The 20,379-nt window shown below is 51.7% G+C and overlaps 2 protein-coding genes across 2 annotated transcripts in view; one reads left to right on the top strand and one right to left on the bottom strand.

Annotated features, from left to right (window-relative positions):
• The first annotated feature begins 6 nt into the window (after positions 1 to 6).
• On the top strand, positions 7 to 9,415 carry MTFP1 (mitochondrial fission process 1). The gene is made up of 4 exons (XM_019539265.1): positions 7 to 89; positions 290 to 417; positions 1,871 to 2,103; positions 8,772 to 9,415. The coding sequence occupies exons 1-4, from the start codon at positions 20 to 22 to the stop codon at positions 8,842 to 8,844; spliced, it is 504 nt and encodes a 167-aa protein (XP_019394810.1). The 5' UTR covers positions 7 to 19; the 3' UTR covers positions 8,845 to 9,415.
• A 5,709-nt stretch (positions 9,416 to 15,124) lies between these two features.
• LOC109312907 (zona pellucida sperm-binding protein 3-like) overlaps positions 15,125 to 20,379 on the bottom strand; it is a 14,805-nt gene continuing 9,550 nt past the window's right edge. Inside the window, exons 4-10 of the mRNA XM_019539262.1 lie at positions 20,123 to 20,305; positions 18,920 to 19,100; positions 18,150 to 18,261; positions 17,045 to 17,136; positions 16,415 to 16,503; positions 15,683 to 15,763; positions 15,125 to 15,444 (exon numbers count right to left, since the gene is read on the bottom strand). Coding sequence (XP_019394807.1) covers positions 15,167 to 15,444; positions 15,683 to 15,763; positions 16,415 to 16,503; positions 17,045 to 17,136; positions 18,150 to 18,261; positions 18,920 to 19,100; positions 20,123 to 20,305 — 1,016 coding nt within the window. The 3' untranslated portion in view covers positions 15,125 to 15,166. The remainder of the gene's footprint in view (positions 15,445 to 15,682; positions 15,764 to 16,414; positions 16,504 to 17,044; positions 17,137 to 18,149; positions 18,262 to 18,919; positions 19,101 to 20,122; positions 20,306 to 20,379) is intronic.

Raw genomic sequence — 20,379 nt, 5'->3', positions numbered from 1 at the left:
GACCTGCGGCCGCGGCGCCATGGGCTCGGCCGAGGCAGCTCCGCCCGCGGTCCGCGACCCGCTCCGGGACTCGTGGCTGCGGTACCTGGGTGAGCCCCGCGCCGGGGGTCGGGCGGTCACTGCCAAGGTCACTCCGCCTGCCCCGGGGGCCGGGCCGGGGCGCAGCGCCCCTAGGGCTGGTGCCCGGCCGTGGGCCCGAGCGAGCCGTGGGCGGGCCGCAGCTCCGCGAGGCCCAGCCCTGGGGGTCCCGGCGGGCCCCGCGGTAACCCCTGCGCCCCGCTGCCCGCAGGCTACGCCAACGAGGTGGGAGAGTCGTTCCGAGCCATCGTGCCCGTCTGGCTGGTCTGGAGCACCTACGGCGTGGCCACCACCTACGTGACGGTTGACGCCATTGACAAGGGAAGGAGAGCGGCGGCGGTGAGTGCCCCCACACTTCCTGCCCTGGCTGGCCGGGACGGGGGGGAGAGCAGGGGTGGTGCCTGCGTGCGGGGGGCTCCGGGCTCCTCTGCCTTCTGCGCGGCAGTGTAAGTCGGGGGCAGGTGCCTCGTGCAGGGAGGGGCCCAGAAATAGGTGCTGCTCCAGCCAACACTGCCCTGTGCACTGCCCTGGCCCCAGCCGCCCTGCTACACCTCCATTGTGCTGGGGCCATGCTGGTTCCTACGCTGGCTCCATCCCCACTGACATCTTACTCTAGCTTGCTCTCCTCTGCCAGAGATTTTCTCTCTGCTCAGGTGCCAGGAGCTGTCCTCTGCCTCCCAGCCCGGGAGTGATCTCCCTTCAGCGCAGACATGCTTAGTCCTGTGGACTTCTGCTGCGTGGTCCCCTGGGCTGCTGTGCTTTATTTCCCCCCGCCTCACCTGCAACAAGTTCCAGGCAGATTCTTGTCTGCAGGTCTCTGAGTTGCGGTGATGTTGGCTGTGCACTTGTCTGCTTGAGGAGGTGGAAGGAGGCTTGCAGTCGCTGCACTGCCAGCATGTGCAGTCTTTCAGGGTCATCCAGGCTGCATCAGTCCTTTCCTTTCAATCTTCCTCTGCTCATCCCCGAGACCCGTCTCATCTTGCGTTTTGGAACAGATCATCCAACCTGTGTGTAGCTGCAGCCAGTGCCAAATGTTTCATAATGCACCTGTGCCAGAGCATTTGGGTGTGGGGTGCAGGGGCTGTCAGCAAATCCAGCTGTCTAGGACTTAGCAGTCATGCTTCCAGGAGTGCAGAAGGGTGTGCGCCCCCTGACGTGTTGCCTGAAGCAATGAGGCAGAGGAAGAAAGCAGGCTGGTGTTGACTTGTTTCCCACAGTAGCCAGGGGCCTGGGAAGCACAGATGAAGCAAGGCGCAGATCAGCTGGGGAGGATCCCAGTCACAGCCAGGTGAAAGATCACTCGAGGCTGTGGTTTCCAATTGCCAGAACCCTGGCTTTGTGGCTTCCCCTGTGTGAGTTGTGCTGCCCAGCAGAGCCCCTGAGCTCTGCTCCATGGTCCTTAGCCTTGATGCCCTGCACCAAGGACAGCTGGAGCTTTGTGTTTGTTTATATCGTGCAGACTTTATGGGAGCGCCAGCTCGCCTGCTGAAGCCAGTGCACCCAGACCTGCGTGATGAACACGCACCCACACCTGTGTACACACAAATGTTCACTGGTTGCATGCATGTACATGCAACCATCTGCATATGTATGTGCACACACACATCATGGTATATTTGTTCTCTTTTGCCCTCATCTCTATGGTCATTTCCTTTCTGCACTCTGAACTGAAACCCTTTGTATATCCTTGTCTCTTCCTCCTGAGTGTTTACCCTACAACCCTGCTCACCCTGTTCTGTCCATCCCTCCCAGTACATTTTCCTGACATCTCTTGCTGTGGTTGCTTCCACAGGCTCATGAGCACAGCTCAGGGAAGAGAGCACGGGTGGCTGTGGCTGTGGTGGACACCTTTATATGGCAGTCTCTGGCTTCTGTGGCCATCCCTGGCTTCACGATTAACCGCATCTGTGCTGCCTCCCTCTACCTCTTGGGTGCCATGACCCGGTGGCCAGTCTCAGTCCGGAAGTGGACGACTACAGCTGTCGGTCTCTCTGCCATCCCCTTCATTGTCAAACCCATTGACAGGTAAGGTAGAACCAAACACTGGGTGTCGTAAATGATTTTTTTGGGGAACAAAGTGCAGTTGCTCAGATTTCCTGCATTTTCTGGGCTATGTCCATGTTTGTTGTCCCAGGGTAAATCCTAACAATGTTCATAAGTACATTTTTTCCTGAGACATCATATAGTCTTTCTGAACGGTTAACTCATGGATTAAGTGGCAAAAAAGTGGTAGTTCATTCAACCACTCACCAAATTGAGTAGAAGGGTGATGTGTGTACAGGCCAATCCCAGGACATTTCTGTTCTGGGACATTGTGACAGGGCAGTGTTTGTACCTGCCACTTTAAGGGCTCAGCCAAGCAGCCAGCAGGTGCTTGATTGCGGTGGCCATTTTGGATCTCTGGTCACCTATATAAACAGAGCAGTTTGTTGCTGGCAGGCCAGGCAGTAACATGGTTCAAGCAGCCTTGCAGCCAGGCAACCTGGAAGTAAGGGAGGAGCTGTAGGGGATGACTAGGAGGCTCCTGGTCCTGGGCATGACCTAAAACTGCAACCTACCTGGAGTGGGTGGCCTGGTGGGACTCTCAGTGGTGCTGAAGCCCCCAGGAAATGCCAGACCAGTTACCACCCTGGTAAAAGGTGGATTGGGGCACCTTAATAACCCCAGCTCCCACAGCTGGGTGGGTTACTGGCTAGTAGGGTTCAGAAGGTGGCCCCAGGAGTGAGAGTGGGGCCATAGATTCAGAAGCCTGACTTGGGATCCCCTGACTGGTCGATGCTGGGGCCAGGACCGGAAGGGTCAAAGGGCCAGGGGCCTACCACAAGGAACGCTCAGAGCTGAGGGCCTGGGGCTCCGACTGGGCTGGAGGTGGGCCAGGGCCTGTGTGACCAAAGGTCCTGGGGGGATCACACCCGTAAGGGGGAACAGGTCATGGAGCCAGGCAGCCCCGACTGAAGGCGGGGTAGGCCGCCTGAGGAGAGGAATCTAGTTGGGGTCTGATTGGGAGGATTCTGGGGCCCAGTGTGGGGCCAGTGACATTAACTCTGGATGCCATCTGTGAGACTTGGGCTGTGGTGTAGGGGAGGAACAGAGCTGCAGATCGTGCCCCCTGGCATCAGGGCAAGAAATAGGCAACAACTTAATTAATCAACAACTGACCTAATCAACAACTTAATTAATTAACTACAAGGCATGGCAGGCTAGAAGGCAGGTGGATAGGCCATTGGTAGATCAGTCCTGAGTAGGCCCGCTGTTACAGACACGCACAAGCACAGCTTGTCCAGGGACAAATGCAGTGTCTGTTCCAATACAGTGAAGTCAGCTGGTTAGATACTGGCCTAGAGGCAACTGGGATCTTAGCCCAGTGAATGCAGGAAATAGGAAGGGTTTACTTGCAGGTAGACCTGTCCCATCCCAGTGTTCATACATATTAGCGTAAGTCCAGTGCCCAGAGACTTGCCTTGATTGCTCACAAATTCTCAAATGTCCTATTAATTTGGCTTTGCTTTTAAAACAAAGGCATGTGGGAGGCAGTGTAGCTTAGTGCAAGGCAGCTCAGTTTCCAAGCAGTTGGGGGCTGAACACTCCACAGGCCGCATCAGTAAGAGCCGCAGTGCTTTGCACACCGCTCCAGATCATACTCTGGCAAGCCCTGGGCCATTCAGGTGCCCCTGCTGCTGTACCACACACCAGTGCAGGCACTCCTCTCACAGCTGCTGCACTGTGCATCTGTACAGATGAGCTCCTTACCCCCCCCCCACTTCACTGCTGCTCCCTACCTGTGCAGGCACCTCCTGCCTGCCACTACACTGCTTGGGCACCTCCTACCAATGCTGCACCATGTACCCAAGTATCCTGGACTCATCCTCCACTCATGGGTGACTGGTGCCTCCTGAGACTGGGGGGCACAGTTTGTGGGCAGTGGCGGTGGTGTGGAAAAGTGCAACTGCCTGCAGAAAGTGGGGGGAAGGGGTGGCAAACAGTGACTACCTGCAGAAGCCAGTGGTGGCCAATTCTGGGGGGGCACGTGGGGCCAGGACCGGAAGGGGTTGAGTTGTGGCCCCCTTGCTCCCCCTACCAGTTGCCTATGCCTCCACTCCACTCCCCCTGCACCACACTGCCCTGTCCCCTGGAGCAATAAGGGAAGCAATGGTGAAGCAGGAGCCTGGGGGCCACAATTCAACCCCTTGCAGGTCACATACAGCCCATAGGCTGCTAGTTGGACAGCCCTGACCTAGTGGATCAGGCAGTGGCCTGGAGGCAGGAGACTGAAGTGCAGTTCTAGGCTCTGCCATTGAACTGAATGCCTTCAGGCAGGTCACTTTCTTTCAGTTTTCCCTTGGTGTCTGCAGAGTGTGAGCTGTTTGAAACAGGAGCTGTCCTTCTCGCATGTCTGCCTGATGATGTCTAGCACAGTAGACTCTGATCTCACCACTTGCAATTTCTAAGTGCTGTTGTAACACAAATACTGAAGTAAGAGTCCTGCTCAGTCAGTACCATCCTCTGTCCCATGTGACTTATCTAGAAAACATTGGGTGTCCTAAGGTGTTTAAGGTTCTCTGATTGCTGCTGACTTGGGCTTTTATCACCCTTTGTGCTGTTGACCCTGTCAGCAGCTCTGGGGCTGCCAGCTCAGCATTGCCTACAGCCAGAACTCTTTGCAGGGCTTTGCAGGCAGGATGCTGAGCGCTCACATCTTGCTCTGGAAGGAATGGAGGTGGGTGGAGCACAGCACTTGGCAGAATCAAGGCAAGCTTCAGCCCCATCATTTGGTGACATGCTCCTGGTATCATAGCAGCATAGATTCTGCTCCGTGCTGCTGTCAGGCCCCACAGGGGTTTGCTAGGTGGAGAGAGAGGCATTCTGCTTTTTTGCACTCCCACCAAAGGCTTCCAGATGGGTCTGTTAAAAGAAAGTGTCACCTAGGAGATGGGCCAGATCCAGGGCCAGCTGTGGAGTGAAATGGTCCCAGAGTTAAGGTCCAAGCACTTCTGGGGTTTGTTTCATTCCAGCTCTGGAATCAGGGGTAGGGTTTTCTGATGTGTAAGGTAGCTGGGCATCCAACTCCCATAGAAAGGCACCTCAGTGTCACAGATGGGAACCTGCTTAAATCGCCGCAAAATGGAGGGTTTTTTGCATCCTGCTCGTGGTGTACAGAGCTGATTTCATGGCCTTTCACAGTGGCCCCACTCTTCAATGCTGATGAGCAGAGAGGAAGGACAAGGGGATAGCCACCATCTTGATTGCTGGCTGCCCTTTGTGCCACCCTGCACCTCAGTGCTGCCTGGCGGAGCGGCCCCATTGAGGGGAGGAGGGACAAGGGGGCAGTCACCATTTTTGCTGCCCTTTTTGCCACCACACCAGGCAGCACCTTCTGCTCCCAGCAATGTAGACCACTGGCTCCCACTGGGGATCCAGTATTTTATTTTTATTAAGAGTTTTTTTGTTGTTTTTTGCAGTTTCTGTGAGATCCATAAAACCATGAATTGAGTAAGTCCTTATCTATGGAACCCTGACTGCCCATTCATTACATGGCACAGCAGAAATAGCTAGTGCTGTGGTGTGTGCACATACTGCTGGGGTGCTCCGTTACCCAACACTCACAAGTTGTCATTTATCATTTCTAATGGCACACTTGCCATTGTTTGCCCCCTCCCCTCATCTTCCCAGCTGAGACAGAGAAAGCTAATAGTTCTCAATCCAGCAAAACCCTGCCCATGGCCTTAATACAGACATAGGCACCTGGTAGGGAGGACATGGAGAGTGGGGCACGTGCTCTACCCTGATTGGCCAACATCACCACTGGCTTCTGCAGGTGGTTGCTGCTTGCCACCCCCTGCTGCTGGTGCTGCTGCCAGCTTCTGTAGGCAGTCGTTGCCCTGTCCCCACTGCCAGAAGCTGGGTGGTCTCCGCTCACCCACCCCTCCCTGCCACCGCTGGCTTCTGCAGGCAGTTGCTGCTCACCGCCAAGACTACCACCCATGAACTGTGCCCCCTCAGTCTCAGGAGGCACCAGTCACCCATGAAGACCTAAGACCTACTCCAGGAAACTTGGTGCCTTGCAAAGAGCCAAAACGATTGTATGAGAGTCATTTTGAACCCTACTAGAGCAGATGGCTTGGGTAAGACCTTACTGAGGGTGCAGAAACAAACTTCTTGATGTGCAGAAAGAATAGCACATGTGACAAGCAACCAGCTTGGCTTAGCAGAGAACTCTTCAGTGAGCTTAAACACAAAAAGAAATCTTACAAGAACTGGAAGCTTGGACAAACAATTAGAGAGGAGTATAAGAGCATTGCTCAGGCATGGAGGGATGAAGTCAGGAAGGCCAAATCACAATTGTAGTTGCAGCTAGCAAGGGACCTGAAGGGTAACAAGAAGGGTTCCTACAAGTATGTCAGCAATAAGAGGAAGGTCAGGGAAAATGTGGGTCCCTTACTGAGTAGGGGAAGCAACCTAGTGACAGATGATGAGGAAAAGGCAGAAGTACTCAATGCCTTTTTTTACCTCGGTCTTAATAGGCAAGGTCAGCTCCCAGACTATTGCACTGGGCAGCACAGTTTGGGACAAGGTGAGCAGCCAGCACTAATGAAATAACAGGTTAGGGACTATTTAGAAAAGCTGGACGTGTATGAGTTCACAGGGCTGGATGCAGTGCATCGGTGCTGAGGGAGTTGTCTGTATTTGCAGAGCCACTGGCCATTATCTTTAAAAAATTGTGGCAATCGAGAGGTCCTGCGTGATTGGAAAAGGGCAAATATAGTGTCCAGCTTTAAGAAAGGGAAGAAAGTGGATTCAGGAAACTACAGACCAGTCATCCTCACTTCAGTCTCTGGAAAAATCATGGACCAGGTCCTCAAGGAATCCATTTCTAAACACTTGGAGGAGAAGAAGGTGATTAAGACCAGTCAGCATGGGTTCACCAAGGGCAAGTCATACCTGACCAACCTGATTGCCTTCTGTGATGAGATAACTGACTCTGTGGATGTGGGGAAAGCAGTAGACATAATGTACTTTGACTTTAGCAAGGCTTTTGATATCATCTCCCACAGCGTTCTTGCAAGCAAGCTAAGGAAGTGTGTGTTGGATGAATGGATTGCAAGGTTGATAGAAAACTGGCTGGATTGTTGGGCTCAATGGGTAGTTATCAATGACTCAGTGTCTAGCTGGCAGCCAGTATCAAGTGGAGTGCCCCAGGGGTTGGTCCTGGGGCCAGTTTCGTTCAATATCTTCGTTAACTATTCAGAAGATGAGATGGATTGCACCCTCAGCAAGTTCACAGATGATACCAAGCTGAGGGGTGTAGTACATACACTGGCGGATAGGACTAGGATTCAGAGTGACCTAGACAAATTGGAAGATTGGACCAAAAGAAATCTCATGAGGTTCAACGAAGATAAGTGCAAAGTCCTGTACTTAGGATGGAAGAATCCTATGCACTGGTACAGCTTGGGGACTGACGGGCTAAACAGCAGCTCTGCAGAAAAGGACCTGCGGGTTACAGTGGACAGTTAGCTGGCAGCTCAGTTTGCATGCATGGTGTGAGTCAGCAGTGTGCCCTTGTTACCAAGAAAGCTAACAGCATACTGGGGTGCATTAGTAGGAGCACTACCAGCAGATTCAGGGAAGTAATTATTCCACTCTATTCAGCACTGGTGAGGCCACGTGTACTGTGTCCAGTTTTGGGCCCCCCTGTAGAAAGGATGTGGACAAGTTGGAGAAAGTCCTGTGGAGAGCAGCGGAAGTGGTTAGGGGGCTGGGATATATGATTTCTGACGAGACGCTGAGAGAACTGCTTATTTAGTCTGGAGAAGAGAAGACTGAGGAGGATTTGACAGCACCTTCAAGTACCTGAAGTGTGGTTCCAAGAAGATGGAGCTAAACTGTTCTCGGTGGTGACAGATAACAGAACAAGGAGCAATGGTCTCCAGTTGCAGCAAGGGAGGTTTAGGTTGGATATTAGGACATTTTTTCTCACTAGGAGGGTGGTGAAGCACTGGAACAGGTTACCTAGAGAGGTGGGAGAATCCCCATCCTTGGAGGCTTTTAAGGCTTGACAAAGCCCTGGCTGGACAGTCCTGCTTTTGAGAAGGGGGTTAGACTAGATGACCTCCTGAGATCCCTTCCAATTGTCTATACTTCTAAGGCAGCAGCCCTCTCTGCTGATTCTTATCCATGGAGCTCTGGTAGCCTGTCCCTTTTGCATTCCTCTGTTTGCCAGTCCTGGGCCCCTAAAAAATCATGGATCAAGCTCCCACAATAATGAGATTTTTTTTAGAAATGACCCCAGCTTTATTTTTTCCCATTCCGGGGTGCTGCTTTCACACAATCTCAAGCTTTTCTTCACAGCTATGGAGGGCTGGAGACATCCTTTTCATTAAAGAAGTGTCACGTAATCATGACTCTAAGAACTGCAGTTTTAAGTGTATCATCTCACAACTGGCCCCACAACCAGCTGAACCTACCTACCCATCCTTCCCACTGCAGCAGAGGGGCTAGAGGGCTGTAAACATCTGATCCCAAATAGGAGAGAGGTGATCAGAGGCACAGCAAGAGGGGGTACCACCATGGGCCATACCATTGAGGAGTATGGTGACATTATGAAGGCAGGTGCACAGAGCCTTTCACAGTGTCCTACACTGACCCATGGCTCCTGTCTACTCCCTGTAACCAGTCTGTTTCGGTCTTTTCAGGTCAGTGGATTTCCTGATGGACTCCAGCCTTCGCAAACTGTACAGCACTGAAGAAACTCCCCCTTCCTCATGATGCACCCTCCCCCGTCCTACCTGCTGAAGCAGGGCCAGCCTACCTTGACAGCACTGTGCCTCCTTACTTATCCAACTGTATTGAAGTCCAGATGAACCAACCCACTGTGACAGCATGGCAGGGCAGGAGTGGGGTTGGAACAGCTCTTCCACTGCTCAGGCTTGCCTCTCTTTGAAAAGGCATTAGCACCAGGCCTGAGTTCCTAGGAGCTGGTGCATCTAACTTGGACAGCATGGGAGTTGAGAGCTGATTCTTAGTCCTTGGTGGCCTTGTATTAGGCATGGCACAGGGAAAAATTGCAATCTATACCAAAACAGTGGTGCCATGGGGTTGCAGGTCAGCTCAGGGTGGTAGATTTTCCTGTAAGTGATAGGAAGCCTTGGACTTGCACCACTGAGAAATCTGTTTACTGTGATGCCCTTCCTGAGGGTTAGCTGCATTAAACCCATGCTGTATTATAAGCCATTTTATTCAACTTGAGTCCAGTGTGATCGATCAGGTGATCTGCTGTAAGGCACAGCCCTTCACTGTTTCTTCCAGATGTTCACAATAAATCATGTTTTGAATCTGAGCATGCTTCATTTTTATGTAATGTAAAAGAACATGTAACTTACTGCTTGCAGTGCATTCCTGCATCCTGTAGTGCACTCCAGCCAAGGGCAAAAACAAGCCAGTTAAAGTGTTTTCTCGCTCATAGTAAAGCAAGTCAGGGCCTCTCACCTTCCAGGCTAAGGAATTTGGGAGCCAAATACAAATTGCAGACCATAGCAAGCCAGGACTGGAGCATTGAAGTGGTGAAGCCATAGGACACCAACTTTAACCTTAGTGGCTTGACCCTTATCCCAAGTCCAGCTCATAAGCAGGGATCCTGGTTTTCCCTGATAAATCACAGATTCTCTGATAAAAACCCCAAAATCCATGATTAAAATTAAACAACGTTATATATATTGGTATCAATTGAACACAATATTTTATTGATACACAGGCGACCCTTGCCATTCATGGGGGATATATTCTCATATCCCCTGCAATTGGCAAAATCTGCGAATCAGGCACTGCATTCATGAAAGCAGTGTCCCTGGCAAGTAGGGTGGGGCACAGCTCTGGCAGCAGGAGCCCAGTGGCAGCAAGCATGGAGCTCCTGAGGAGATCCTGTAAGTGTATAAAGTGTATTTAAAATGCAAGTTTGGCATTCACACATCTTTGAAACCACAAATGCTGAACCTGCAACTAGCGAGGGTTTCCTGTATTTACAATTTTAAAGCAATTTGGAAGCCTACTAGTGCCTCAATCACTTCAGTAAAATCTAAGTACCTATACATTTTGTTTTTTGATGTGGAGTTTTTTATCATGGAAAATCAGAGCTCCCCCTGCCCCCATAGTTCACTAGGATGCAGGTCCAGGCCCCTCACTCCCACAGCCTTGCTGGTACCCCTTGCCCCCAAGCCCTGCTGGAGGGAGCTGCCAGGGCTAGGGAGCCAGGGTCTGCAGCCCCTTGCCCTCCGCAGCAGCGCCTGAGCCTGGTTACTGCAGCCTGAGCAGGGAGCAGAGTGTGGAGCCTGGCTCTCCTCCCCCAGGATGGCGTGGCCAGAGTGGAGCCTGTGGTAGGGGGCAGGTGCAGGCTGCCTGTTGCAGGCTTTGGAAAGGAGGGGCTGGCTCCCCACTGCTATGTGTATTCCCAGGGGGCAGGAGGGGCATGTGCCCCACAGATCTGTGCATGGGGTGGCTACAGCCTGCTGCGGGTTTGGGTTCTGGCTCCCTGCTGCCCTCCCCCCGGGGCCTCTGTGGCCTGGTGAGTAGGACCCAGCAGGGCAGGATCCCGGTGATATGTTCCCTGCCTGCCCAGCAGCAGTGAGGTGGCAATGTAGAGTTGTGTCCCTCACTGGTCTGAGGTGGGCAGGGGACACCTTGCCAGGGCAGCGCAGTGCTCACAGAAGAGGCAACAAGCTTCCCCACCTGGCCCCGCTCTGCCCTGTCATACCAGGTCTCACCCGCCAGGCCACAGAGGCTCAGGGGGAGGGCAGTGGGGCAGGGAGCCCAAGCCCACAGTGAGCAGCCTGCCCCCACACAGATCTGAGAGGCACGTGCCCCGCTGGTCCCCCCCGGAGTGTGCACAGTGGTAGGGAGCTGCCCCCCTTCCCTGCCTGCATCCCCTGGACCAGCTACTCCACGGCCCTGTTGCGCTGTCCTCTGGGGCTCTGTGGCTGCACATTGTGGCCCTGGGCCCCGAACCCCTGCCCTGGGCAGTGCCCCCCCCGACCTAACAGCAGGAGCTGCTCTCCAGGCTGCCTAGTGGCCACGTGCATGTGTGAGCACGCATATGCACATGGTGCCCCCTGCCTAACCACCCTACTCCCACTCCCCCAGCCCCTTGCAGGCTGGAACTCTGGCCAGCTTTAAAGAGATTTCATAAAAGAGCAAAATCTGCATGCGTCTCTCTCTGTTAACACGAAACAATCCATGTTTTTATCAGGTAAAGGAATAATCTGTGGCTTTTCCCCATTTTCCCATGGGAAACAGAAAACCCAAATCCCAGGCAGGAAAGCTATCGCTGGTTTGGTTATCACTTCACTTGGGTGTAATCAGTCATAGGTATGTTTAGCTGGGTCAGGATTCTAGTTACAGGACAGCAGTGCAAGTATATGCACAACACAGATAGACACACCACCCAGCATGACACAGAAGTTGCAGCACTTCTCTGAGTTTGTTATTTTAAGATATGTGTTAGCTGCTCCAGGTTGCAGGGTGGAGTAAGAGATGTTTGTTTTTTCCCCATGCTGCTGGGCTTTGCTGGTTACCACATGGGGCCAGGAAGGCATTGTCTCCCCTCCTTGTACCTACAGGTGTCTAGAGATCTTTTTCTGGCTTCCTCTGAAGCTTTGGGTGTTGACTGCAGCTAAAGCTGGGAATTGTACCTGGTGTGTGTTCCTGCTGCTGGGACTAAAACCTGGAGGTCCCTGGCTTAGCGGTTCTTGCTCCTCTTCTCAGAATCAGTCTGATTGCCCAGATTGGGTGGAGGGAGGGTTTTGCCTTGCACTGTAGCAGGGGACATGGTCCTCTTCCTTGGATCTCTTGAGTCTTTTAACAGCTAGTTCCTGTGCTGGCAATGGAAGGATACTGTCAGTGCCCTTGTTCCCCTGCTTTGCCTGCGGCAGACTGGAGTCTTTTCATGGTTTGAGGCTTTAGGCCTGATAACTGTGAGAGAGGGTTACTTGTGATATTCTTAAGGGCAGGTTGGACAGACACTTATCTAGAGTGGCTTGGGTAGGGGTGATTCTGTCTCAAGTAGGGGGTTGTACTAGATGACTTCCTGAGGTCCCTTTCAGCCTTGTTTTCTATGAGCTCCTTGCATTTGACTCCCTTTTGTACCTCCCTCCCTCCCCCATCTCACTTAATCAGGTTGTGTAGTCCTGAAATATATGATGGGTCAAAAAAGCATCAGCCAGTCTAGGTGAGAGCCAATAAAAAACTCCACCAGCCAGCACCTGCTCAGAATTGCGATCCAGTAAATCCCTGGCCAGCTGCGTCACCCTGGAGATGCAGGAACTCTACAGCTCCCCTCTCCCATGCCCCGAGTTCAGGGGTTCCTCAAACACTTTCTGCAAGTGCCTGGAAATGCCCTTGCCCAGGCTTGTCCAACATGCGGCCCTCCAAGGCATTTGCTGAGGTCCGCAGTGCTGCAATGGGAAACAAAAGTAAACAGTTTACTTTCGTTCCTACCCCTTGTCCCTCCCCCCAGCAGCTTCCTAATGGCTGCTGAAGGGCTGGGGAAGGGACAAGGTTCCCACACGCTGTCAGCTTGATGTTGCCGACACGGTGCCTGTGGCAAGAGGAGTAGCCGCGTGCTGCTCAGGACAGGATGAGCCCAGCCAAAGCAGCAGGGGCTCAGCTGCACTTTCCACTGCCTGCACCTGTCAGTCCCCAGCGGCACACGGCTCCACCACCGCCTCTGCTGGCTGGTGCTGACCTGGGCCGGTCTGTCTCATCTGGGGCAGCATGCGGCTGAAGCTGGCTTCCCATGTGCTGCTGGGACAGGAGGAGCTGGGCCAAGTTAGCACCGGGCAGCAAAAGCAGCTGCAGAGCCATGTGCTGCTCGGGACTGACTGGTGCAGGCAGGGGGGAAATGCAGCTGAGCCCTTGCTGCTCTGGCCAGGCTCCTCCTGTCCCCAGCAGCACGTGGGAAGCCAGCACAGGGGGGTCTCAGCAGGAGAGGTCCTGGCATGACCTCTGTGGGGCGAGGTGGCAGGAGCTGGTGTCTGCAGGACCTTGCACTCCAGGCTCACAGGGCTGAGAGCACCAGGGTGGTGTGTGCAGGCAGTCGGGCACCACGGTGAGTGGGGCCCATGTGGGCAGGTGGGTGAGGGGCTGCAGTGCAGCAACCACCTTGCTCCAGCCCCCCTCAGGCAGCACCAGCTTGTGGGGCTGTGCTGCTTGGGGATGGAGATGTAGAGCTATTTATTTCTCCCCTCCAGTCTCTGGGGCAGCAGCTGGCAGGATGCAGAATGGGTCCCTCCTGCCCCTGCCCACCAGCAGCTACCATGAACCTTGCAGTAACAGGTAGGCGCTCTAAGGCTACACAGGCAGGGTCTCTCTGGCTGAGGACAGAGGGTGCTTGAATATGGCTCACCAGCACACTGGGTGATAAAAAGTTCATGATCCAGCCCCACATTCAAGAAGGTTGGACAGCCCTGCCCTAGCCTGAGTAGTTCAGCACCCTCCAGAAGTCATGTACTCCTCTGCTCCAGCAGCTGCTTGTGCACTTCTATATAAGAGGAACCTTCCCCCCCACCCCTGTCACTCTGTAACAGAGACCCAGAGGCAGGGACTGGAACACAGGAGCTCACCCTTTGAAGTAGGAGTCTTCACCATTAGGTCCCACAAATTGAAACTCATTAGAAATACAAGAGCTCAACTGGAGGCATGGATAGGTCTACGCAGAAGAGCCAAGTCAAGGGTAGTCTGAGAACTGGAGATCCAGGTTTCAATGCCCTCCAGCAGACCCTGTAATCAGATTATTAAGCCATTGGAAGGCATTTGCTGCATAGAAGCAGCCCTGTTCCACTGTTGGAGGTGTCAGACCCAAGGATTGCTGTCCAAATCCTAGGTGCATAGGTTCACTTAGGGCTCAGTAAGGGCAGGATTTTAAATCCCACCCCCTCCAGCAGTGGTTCTCAACCCCTATAGAACCCTCTTATGTATTTTTTGGTGACATTTTAAGTGTGTTAATTGGTGTACTGACTGCTAAATGTTATACTATAGAGTTATAAGTTGACTTGTGATGTTTGTTGTCCATAAAACTACATCATTATGAGGTCATATCCACCCCACTACCACAGCCAGGTGGAACAGCACCACACACCTGCAGAATTGAATCCAGCAGGAGCACATGCTCTGGCTGCAGTCCTTCTGCACCTGGTCAAACAGCGTCCTCCGGAAACAGAGGCAAGCAAAGCAGGTAGAGCTGGCAGATGCATCTCTTCAGGGGATGCATTAGAGCCAAACTGAGAAATCAGCTGTAGCAAAGCCACGCTGACTGCATTGCATTTTGCAGGCAGGTAGCTTGTTTCTGCTGTAGCAGAACTAAACCAGAAAAAAGTACAGTAGAACTAGATGCTGCTACCACCTAGGAGGAGCTGTCCCACATGCCTCATCAGGGAAGAGCTGCAGCAGTAACATGGGGATGCAAGTAGTGCACCTCTGCTTCAGTTCAGCTTTAGTACTTCCCAAAAATACAGGTGGGGGGGGCAGGAATGGAGTAGTTTTTACTCAGCAGCAGTATTACAGAATCCCCCCCTCTTCCCCCAGCAGATGCAGCACCCCAGGATGCTGCATAAAATGCTGGTTGATACTCGCTGGTTTACAGGCTGAACTTGTGAAAACACCTACTCCCTGTACTAGTTCCTCCCCCACCAAAGCCTGTTCTGGGACACCAATATGGCACAATCATAGGTAGCTTATGCATCTAGAACATTTCATACGTGTATCAGATTGTCAAGTCCTGCAGTGACCCCATCTTTTACTGGATTAGGCCTCAAGTACTTCTTTCATCATCTAACAGAGATAGCAAGAACAGAGGAGGGAGAAAGGAAAGCAACATAATTAAAATGCAGCTAAGAGGAGTTCAAGCCCCATTCTGACTTATTGAACATCACAGCACCCCTCTTCTCAAAGAGAGGTCTCTTTAGAGCCAAGGGCTGCACATCTTTTTGCCCTGATGGAGGAGGTTAAGGAAGCCCAGTTCTATTGCTGGCTGAACAAGTCAAGACGAACAAGTAGTAAGCTGTATAGAAATAATGCATTTATTGTGGCTTGCACAAGTTAGTTACTCCTGCTCCAATTCTTTAGTTGCTGCATTCAGTTCTCTCTTTTCCTTCTCCATCTCCTCTGAGGTCACAAGGGCACCCACTACTGTCTGCAGCTCTTCATGGTAAGGATATAGCTTCCTCTTCTTCCTCAGCCTTGGCACCTTGCTGTGATGGTATGAATGGAACAAAGCCAGGCCCAAAGCAATGACCCCTCCTACAAGGAGGGCTGCAAGTAGACAGCTGCCCACAAAGGCTATCAACACCAGCACGAGCTTCTTCATGGTACGGCATTGTGCTAAGGGGAGAGAAAGACTCAGGAATGGCTTCTAGGCCAAGTTGCACAGATGTCACTTGGAACTACTCATGTGGGAATTCCCACACCAGGAGAACACTGCAAGGGAGCTTGCAGCACCAAAAACACTTGCATCCTGAAAAAAGTAGGGCAGTCTTGATAGTCAGAAAGCCTCTGGAGTCTAATCCAGGATCACTTGCACCTCCCAGTTCAGACTCCATTAAGTCTATTTTACACTCACCTTCATACCATGGAGCCTCTTCCTTGTGTACTGTCAAGGGACCAACTGTTTTTCTATGGACCATCCCTTCACCTGGAAACTCTAGGCAAGAAGGATATAGACTTTTATATCTACCTTTCAAGCTTCTCATTACTTAAGAGGTAGCCCACAGAGCCAGAGGGCAGCTGCAAGACCCAGCCTACAGGTTTCAACATCTTGTCACCTACAGATTGTCTCCAATACCCACCTCGCAGGTGCACCAAAAAAATAGGTTAGTCACTTCTGGCTAGGCAACTTGATGCCTTCTAGAACCTCTAAGGACATGGATGTGGCCAGTGTTGGACACCGGGTCCAAGGGAGTATTATCTCCTGAGCAGGAGCATCAGCAAGTGGTTGTTCTATGACCATTCTTCCCAGCTAAGAAATTGCAAAGCCTCCTGGAAGTCAGTCAAGAGCAAGTTTCCTTAACATTATACCAGTCTTGTGGGAAGGACAGCAGCAGCAGCACAACATAGCATCTTATTCTGTGTTGTAGTTGGCCATGTTCTCCTCCAACCATCCCTAGACAAGCATCAATACCCTACCTGCCCCAGGTCAGGGTCTTCTAGAATTGCCATTAGTAATGAGCATACTACTTCCACAGCCAGGAATCTAGAGGGCCTACAGAAACAGGTCACCACAGCTTCCTGTGCTCACCAAGGGGGGGCAGAACCTGCAGGTGCACAAAACAGAATGGATGCAGTGTCCCAGTACCTTGTTCTTCTGGGGAGAAGTCAAGGGGGCAGTGACTGTCACAGCAGTTACACAGGTCATTCTGGGAAGAATCCTCCAGGTTTTGCCAGCTGAAGTGGAAGAGAAGGAGGACAGTCACCAGTGCAGAGTCCAAGGGGAACTAGAAAAAACAGTCCCTCAAAACTATTGAGGACCTTCACCTGCAGGCCAATCCCAGAGGTATGCACCCACCCTCCCCCATTCACATTATAGCTTCCCTGCAGAGTTTTCCAGCAATTGCCATCTGTGATGGACGTTTCCATGTAGTAACTTGACCTCTGAACTCCATGGAAAGCTACTACTGAAGAGGGACCAGGCCCCTTGTTATCACCTCAGCCATTTGGCACCATTGTAGACAAGTAAGCAAATGGGTTGAAGGAAAAAAAGAGACCAAGCCAAGCCATGGTGGTTCCCATTTAAAATACACCCCCCACCCCAAGTTCCAGCTGGTCATCTTGACATTCCTAAATATTGAAATGTTCAAGCAGCTTTCAACTGGCCAGGCTATAAACAAGACACCAGCCTCTGTTCCTGCTCCAAGAACACCCTCACCAGTGATGAGCTGGTGAGCACTTATTTCAGCTTCAAATAGCTTCTAAGGGTTGAGCTAACCTGGAAGAGGCAGTGTTGTAGTAGCAGGATTTCTTGACATGTCTTGAGAGGGTTCTTTGGCCCCAGGCAGTCAGCAGGCAGTGGATGTAGATCTATCAAGAGAAGAAAACAGATTGCTTTTGTTGTAGTTAACTACTGCCAACATCGAATTCAAATAGTTACTACAGGAGAAGAAGTTTAGTGGCAACAAAATAGGAGTTTATACAGGACTAAGCAGCCTTAAGTTTAAGCTCATGTCTCTGGCATGGAGAACTACCCAACCAAGAAAGTGGACAGGGCATGGGTGTCAGCTACTATATTTGCACAGCAGAGAGGCTGAAAGGGAAGTAAAGTCACTGGAGAAGCAGGATAAGGCTGATGAAGACATGAGCTCTGAGGAAATACTTCAAGAAGCTGGTACCTTTGGATTACTGAAGAAGTCAGTGCTTCAGCCTTGGTGATCCCACTAAGCAACTAAAGCACATTTCAACCAAGAGGAAGCCTCATATGAGAACAGAATTCAAGTTCCAGACTAGCACTTCCAAGTCTGGATACCACAAGCCTTGCAAAAAGTTGACATCTTCCTCAGTTGCATAAGCACAAGCAGCTCCCTGCCTGGGTAACAGGGGAGTCCATATCACCATATGGAAGTGCAAGCCAAGAAGGGCCAGCCACCATTTTCACGTGGCGAGAGAGGACTAGTTGGACACTGGAGCACCCAGAGCCACAGGAGCTGTGGAAGTCTGGATGCTTACTAGAGAAGGTGCTCAAGACAGCTTGGACAGCAACTCATCTCTTGACCAGCGTGGGAGACTGGGCCAGGTGAAGCCTCATTTATATAGCACCCTCTATTCAGGTATTGCCTCAGCTCCCACAGCCACATGGTAGCAGGTAGGTGCTCTTTCTGGCATCCTGACTCAGACATCTTCCTGTCAATCCATTACCAGCTAGTGGACACTTCTACTTCAAAAAAAACAAAAAACAAAAAAAAAAAAAGCCAAGGGCATCTGAAGGGGTAGAGCCATGGAAGAACTCCTCTCCTCCATCTGTCCCTTGAGTCATGCTCTGCTTGGGATCACATTCAATTGCTTAAAAGAAGTTCACCTGCCCAGTTGAGGGACCTCACCTCCTCCTCTGGTTCCTCCCCCAGCAAAAAAGCTGGTATAACGAACTGCAGAGCCCAGTCCGCTTGTCTATGCCAGACAGAAATGTTCCCAGACTTGCCACCATACAGACACCTGGGAAAGAAACAAGAGCCAGCCTGAGTTTACACTAGATACACTTCACCCATTTACTTTTCTTAGGCCTTCCTCTCCATGTGATGGAGAAGGAAAGCTTCTCCCCCACCATCTCCACCCATGTAAGGTGTTGTGGGTGCCAACTGACTATATGTTGCTGACAAAAAGGGCCAGCTGCAACCATTCCTGCTGCCTCCTCCCAGGTACCAGTACCATAGCAATTCACAGATGCATTAAAAAGGGAAAGAGAAACTCCTCTGCCCACATCCTAACCCAGGAGAGCATATGATAAGGGACCTGGAATCCTTACTGAAGGAAGGGGACCCTCCCCAAAATAGATTATACAGACTAGCAGTCTGTACATGCATGTATAATCTGATATTAGGGAAGCACCAGCTGTCATCATCTTAAGCTCCACCAAATCCTTCTGACACTTTGGGGACTACAGCAAAAATAGTGCCAGAACCAGTGCTCAAGTTCAGCCTACAGGCAAGAGCCCATGGCCCAGCCCTAGTAATATGAACCCAGCAGCTGGGGGCATCCATATCTACCACAAGCCTGCCCAGCTCAGACCATGCTGGGTCTTCTTGCCCTCAAGACAAATCTCATGCAGTAACCTTTTCTTCAAAAACACCCACCCCACCTCACTTCCACTGACCCACGGTTATTCACAATCACATAAACCCTCCTGGAACGGCTCAGATGTTTTGAACGGGCTCCATAGCACTCATCCACAAAGATCTTTGGGGAGACATTTGGATTGGTTGCCACTCTGGCCTCAACATGGATGGGAGATCCAGTTCTGAACACCAGGGGCTTGTCTACAATACTGAAGTCCTCTGTGGGGAGAAGAGAAGAGATTGAATTATTGTCCTCCACTTGTCTCCAGCAATGATGGAGCACTTCAAAACAGATCCCCCATACATAACTTATTCACTCAGCATGAGTCAGTGTCCCATAGGTCTCATTTCTCAGGAAATGAACTATTATACTTACCAGCCCATCTCCATCTTGTAGGGCACCAAAAGGGGTGGGGAAGGGAAGCTTGCAGCTTCAAGGCAGTGACCTCTGCCCAAAACACTTTGTTTTAAACCCTTGACACATCACCTCTTCTGCTCTCCAGAGCAACTGGACTAGGTATTGCTATTCTCCACATTTAGGGCAAGGGTGTCAGACTCGTCTGACCTCATGGGCCAGATAAGTGGCATCAGGCTGGTACACAGGCTGGATCAGGCCCACAGCCTCCCTGCCTACAAGCTTAATCCAGCTCACACTCCTAGTGAGCACTGCAGGTGGCACAGTTTAGGATGCCAGTCTCAATGTGTACCACAGGTAGCACTGGCCTAGTCCAGCATGGCACAGCATGCAAGTCAGTGGGGCAACACTGTGGCCAGATTATGGGGCTCCAATGGCCAGATCCAGCCCACAAGCTGTATATTTGACACCCCCCAGTTTAGATGGCTATACAGAATTTGCATTACGAAATCAGTTTATACTACAATTCTTGACTGCCTGGCATGCCAGGCACATCCAAGTCATTTGGCCCCAAGGAACTTTGACTCCAGACAAGAAGCTATGTAAGAAGTAGGCAATTTGGCATCCTGCCCCGCCTCCCCCTCCCAGTGTGGGCACTACTAGCTTCATGACACCTTTTCAGCTGATCGAGACAAGAACATCCAGGAAAAGTGTTCATAAGCAGGAGGGTACTGCACACTATAGGAGCAATAGTCAAGAGGGACCAATAATCTGTCACAGGGCCAAACAAGACAGAATCAAGTTTAAAGGTACAGTTTTGCACCCCCTTCCCAAATCAGCCAGTGTGTATGGTAGCCGCAGAGGCCCAAGGTCAGGAAGCTCTTACCATTCACGATTCTCAGGGTGAAGTTCATCCTCACAGACTTTAGGGAATGGACACTTTGTGGGAAGCGGGAGGCAGCTTGTATCACTGTCAGGGAAGGGCGAGTCACACTGGTACTAGAGGATCCTGAAGGGGTAGAAGTCTCCATTGTTTTGGAGGAGGCTGAGGGGGCAGCAGTCAAACTCACTGTAGTTTAGGATGGGGCCAGGAGGAAAGGAGAGTGAACTTTCAGATAACATCCCCCTCAGACATATTCCCCC

Source organism: Crocodylus porosus, unplaced genomic scaffold, assembly GCF_001723895.1.
Source record: "Crocodylus porosus isolate Cpor-Errol unplaced genomic scaffold, CroPor_comp1, whole genome shotgun sequence".
Lineage (NCBI taxonomy): Eukaryota > Metazoa > Chordata > Crocodylia > Crocodylidae > Crocodylus > Crocodylus porosus.
This window is presented reverse-complemented; position numbering and strand designations above follow the sequence as displayed.

Bases quoted from the DNA above. Each gene is read 5' to 3' on its own strand.
- MTFP1 (XM_019539265.1), top strand. From the start codon at position 20: ATGGGCTCGGCCGAGGCAGCTCCGCCCGCGGTCCGCGACCCGCTCCGG. The intron at 90-289 runs GTGAGCCCCGCG...CGCTGCCCGCAG, and splicing joins CTCGTGGCTGCGGTACCTGG to GCTACGCCAACGAGGTGGGA. The intron at 418-1,870 runs GTGAGTGCCCCC...TTGCTTCCACAG, and splicing joins AGGGAAGGAGAGCGGCGGCG to GCTCATGAGCACAGCTCAGG.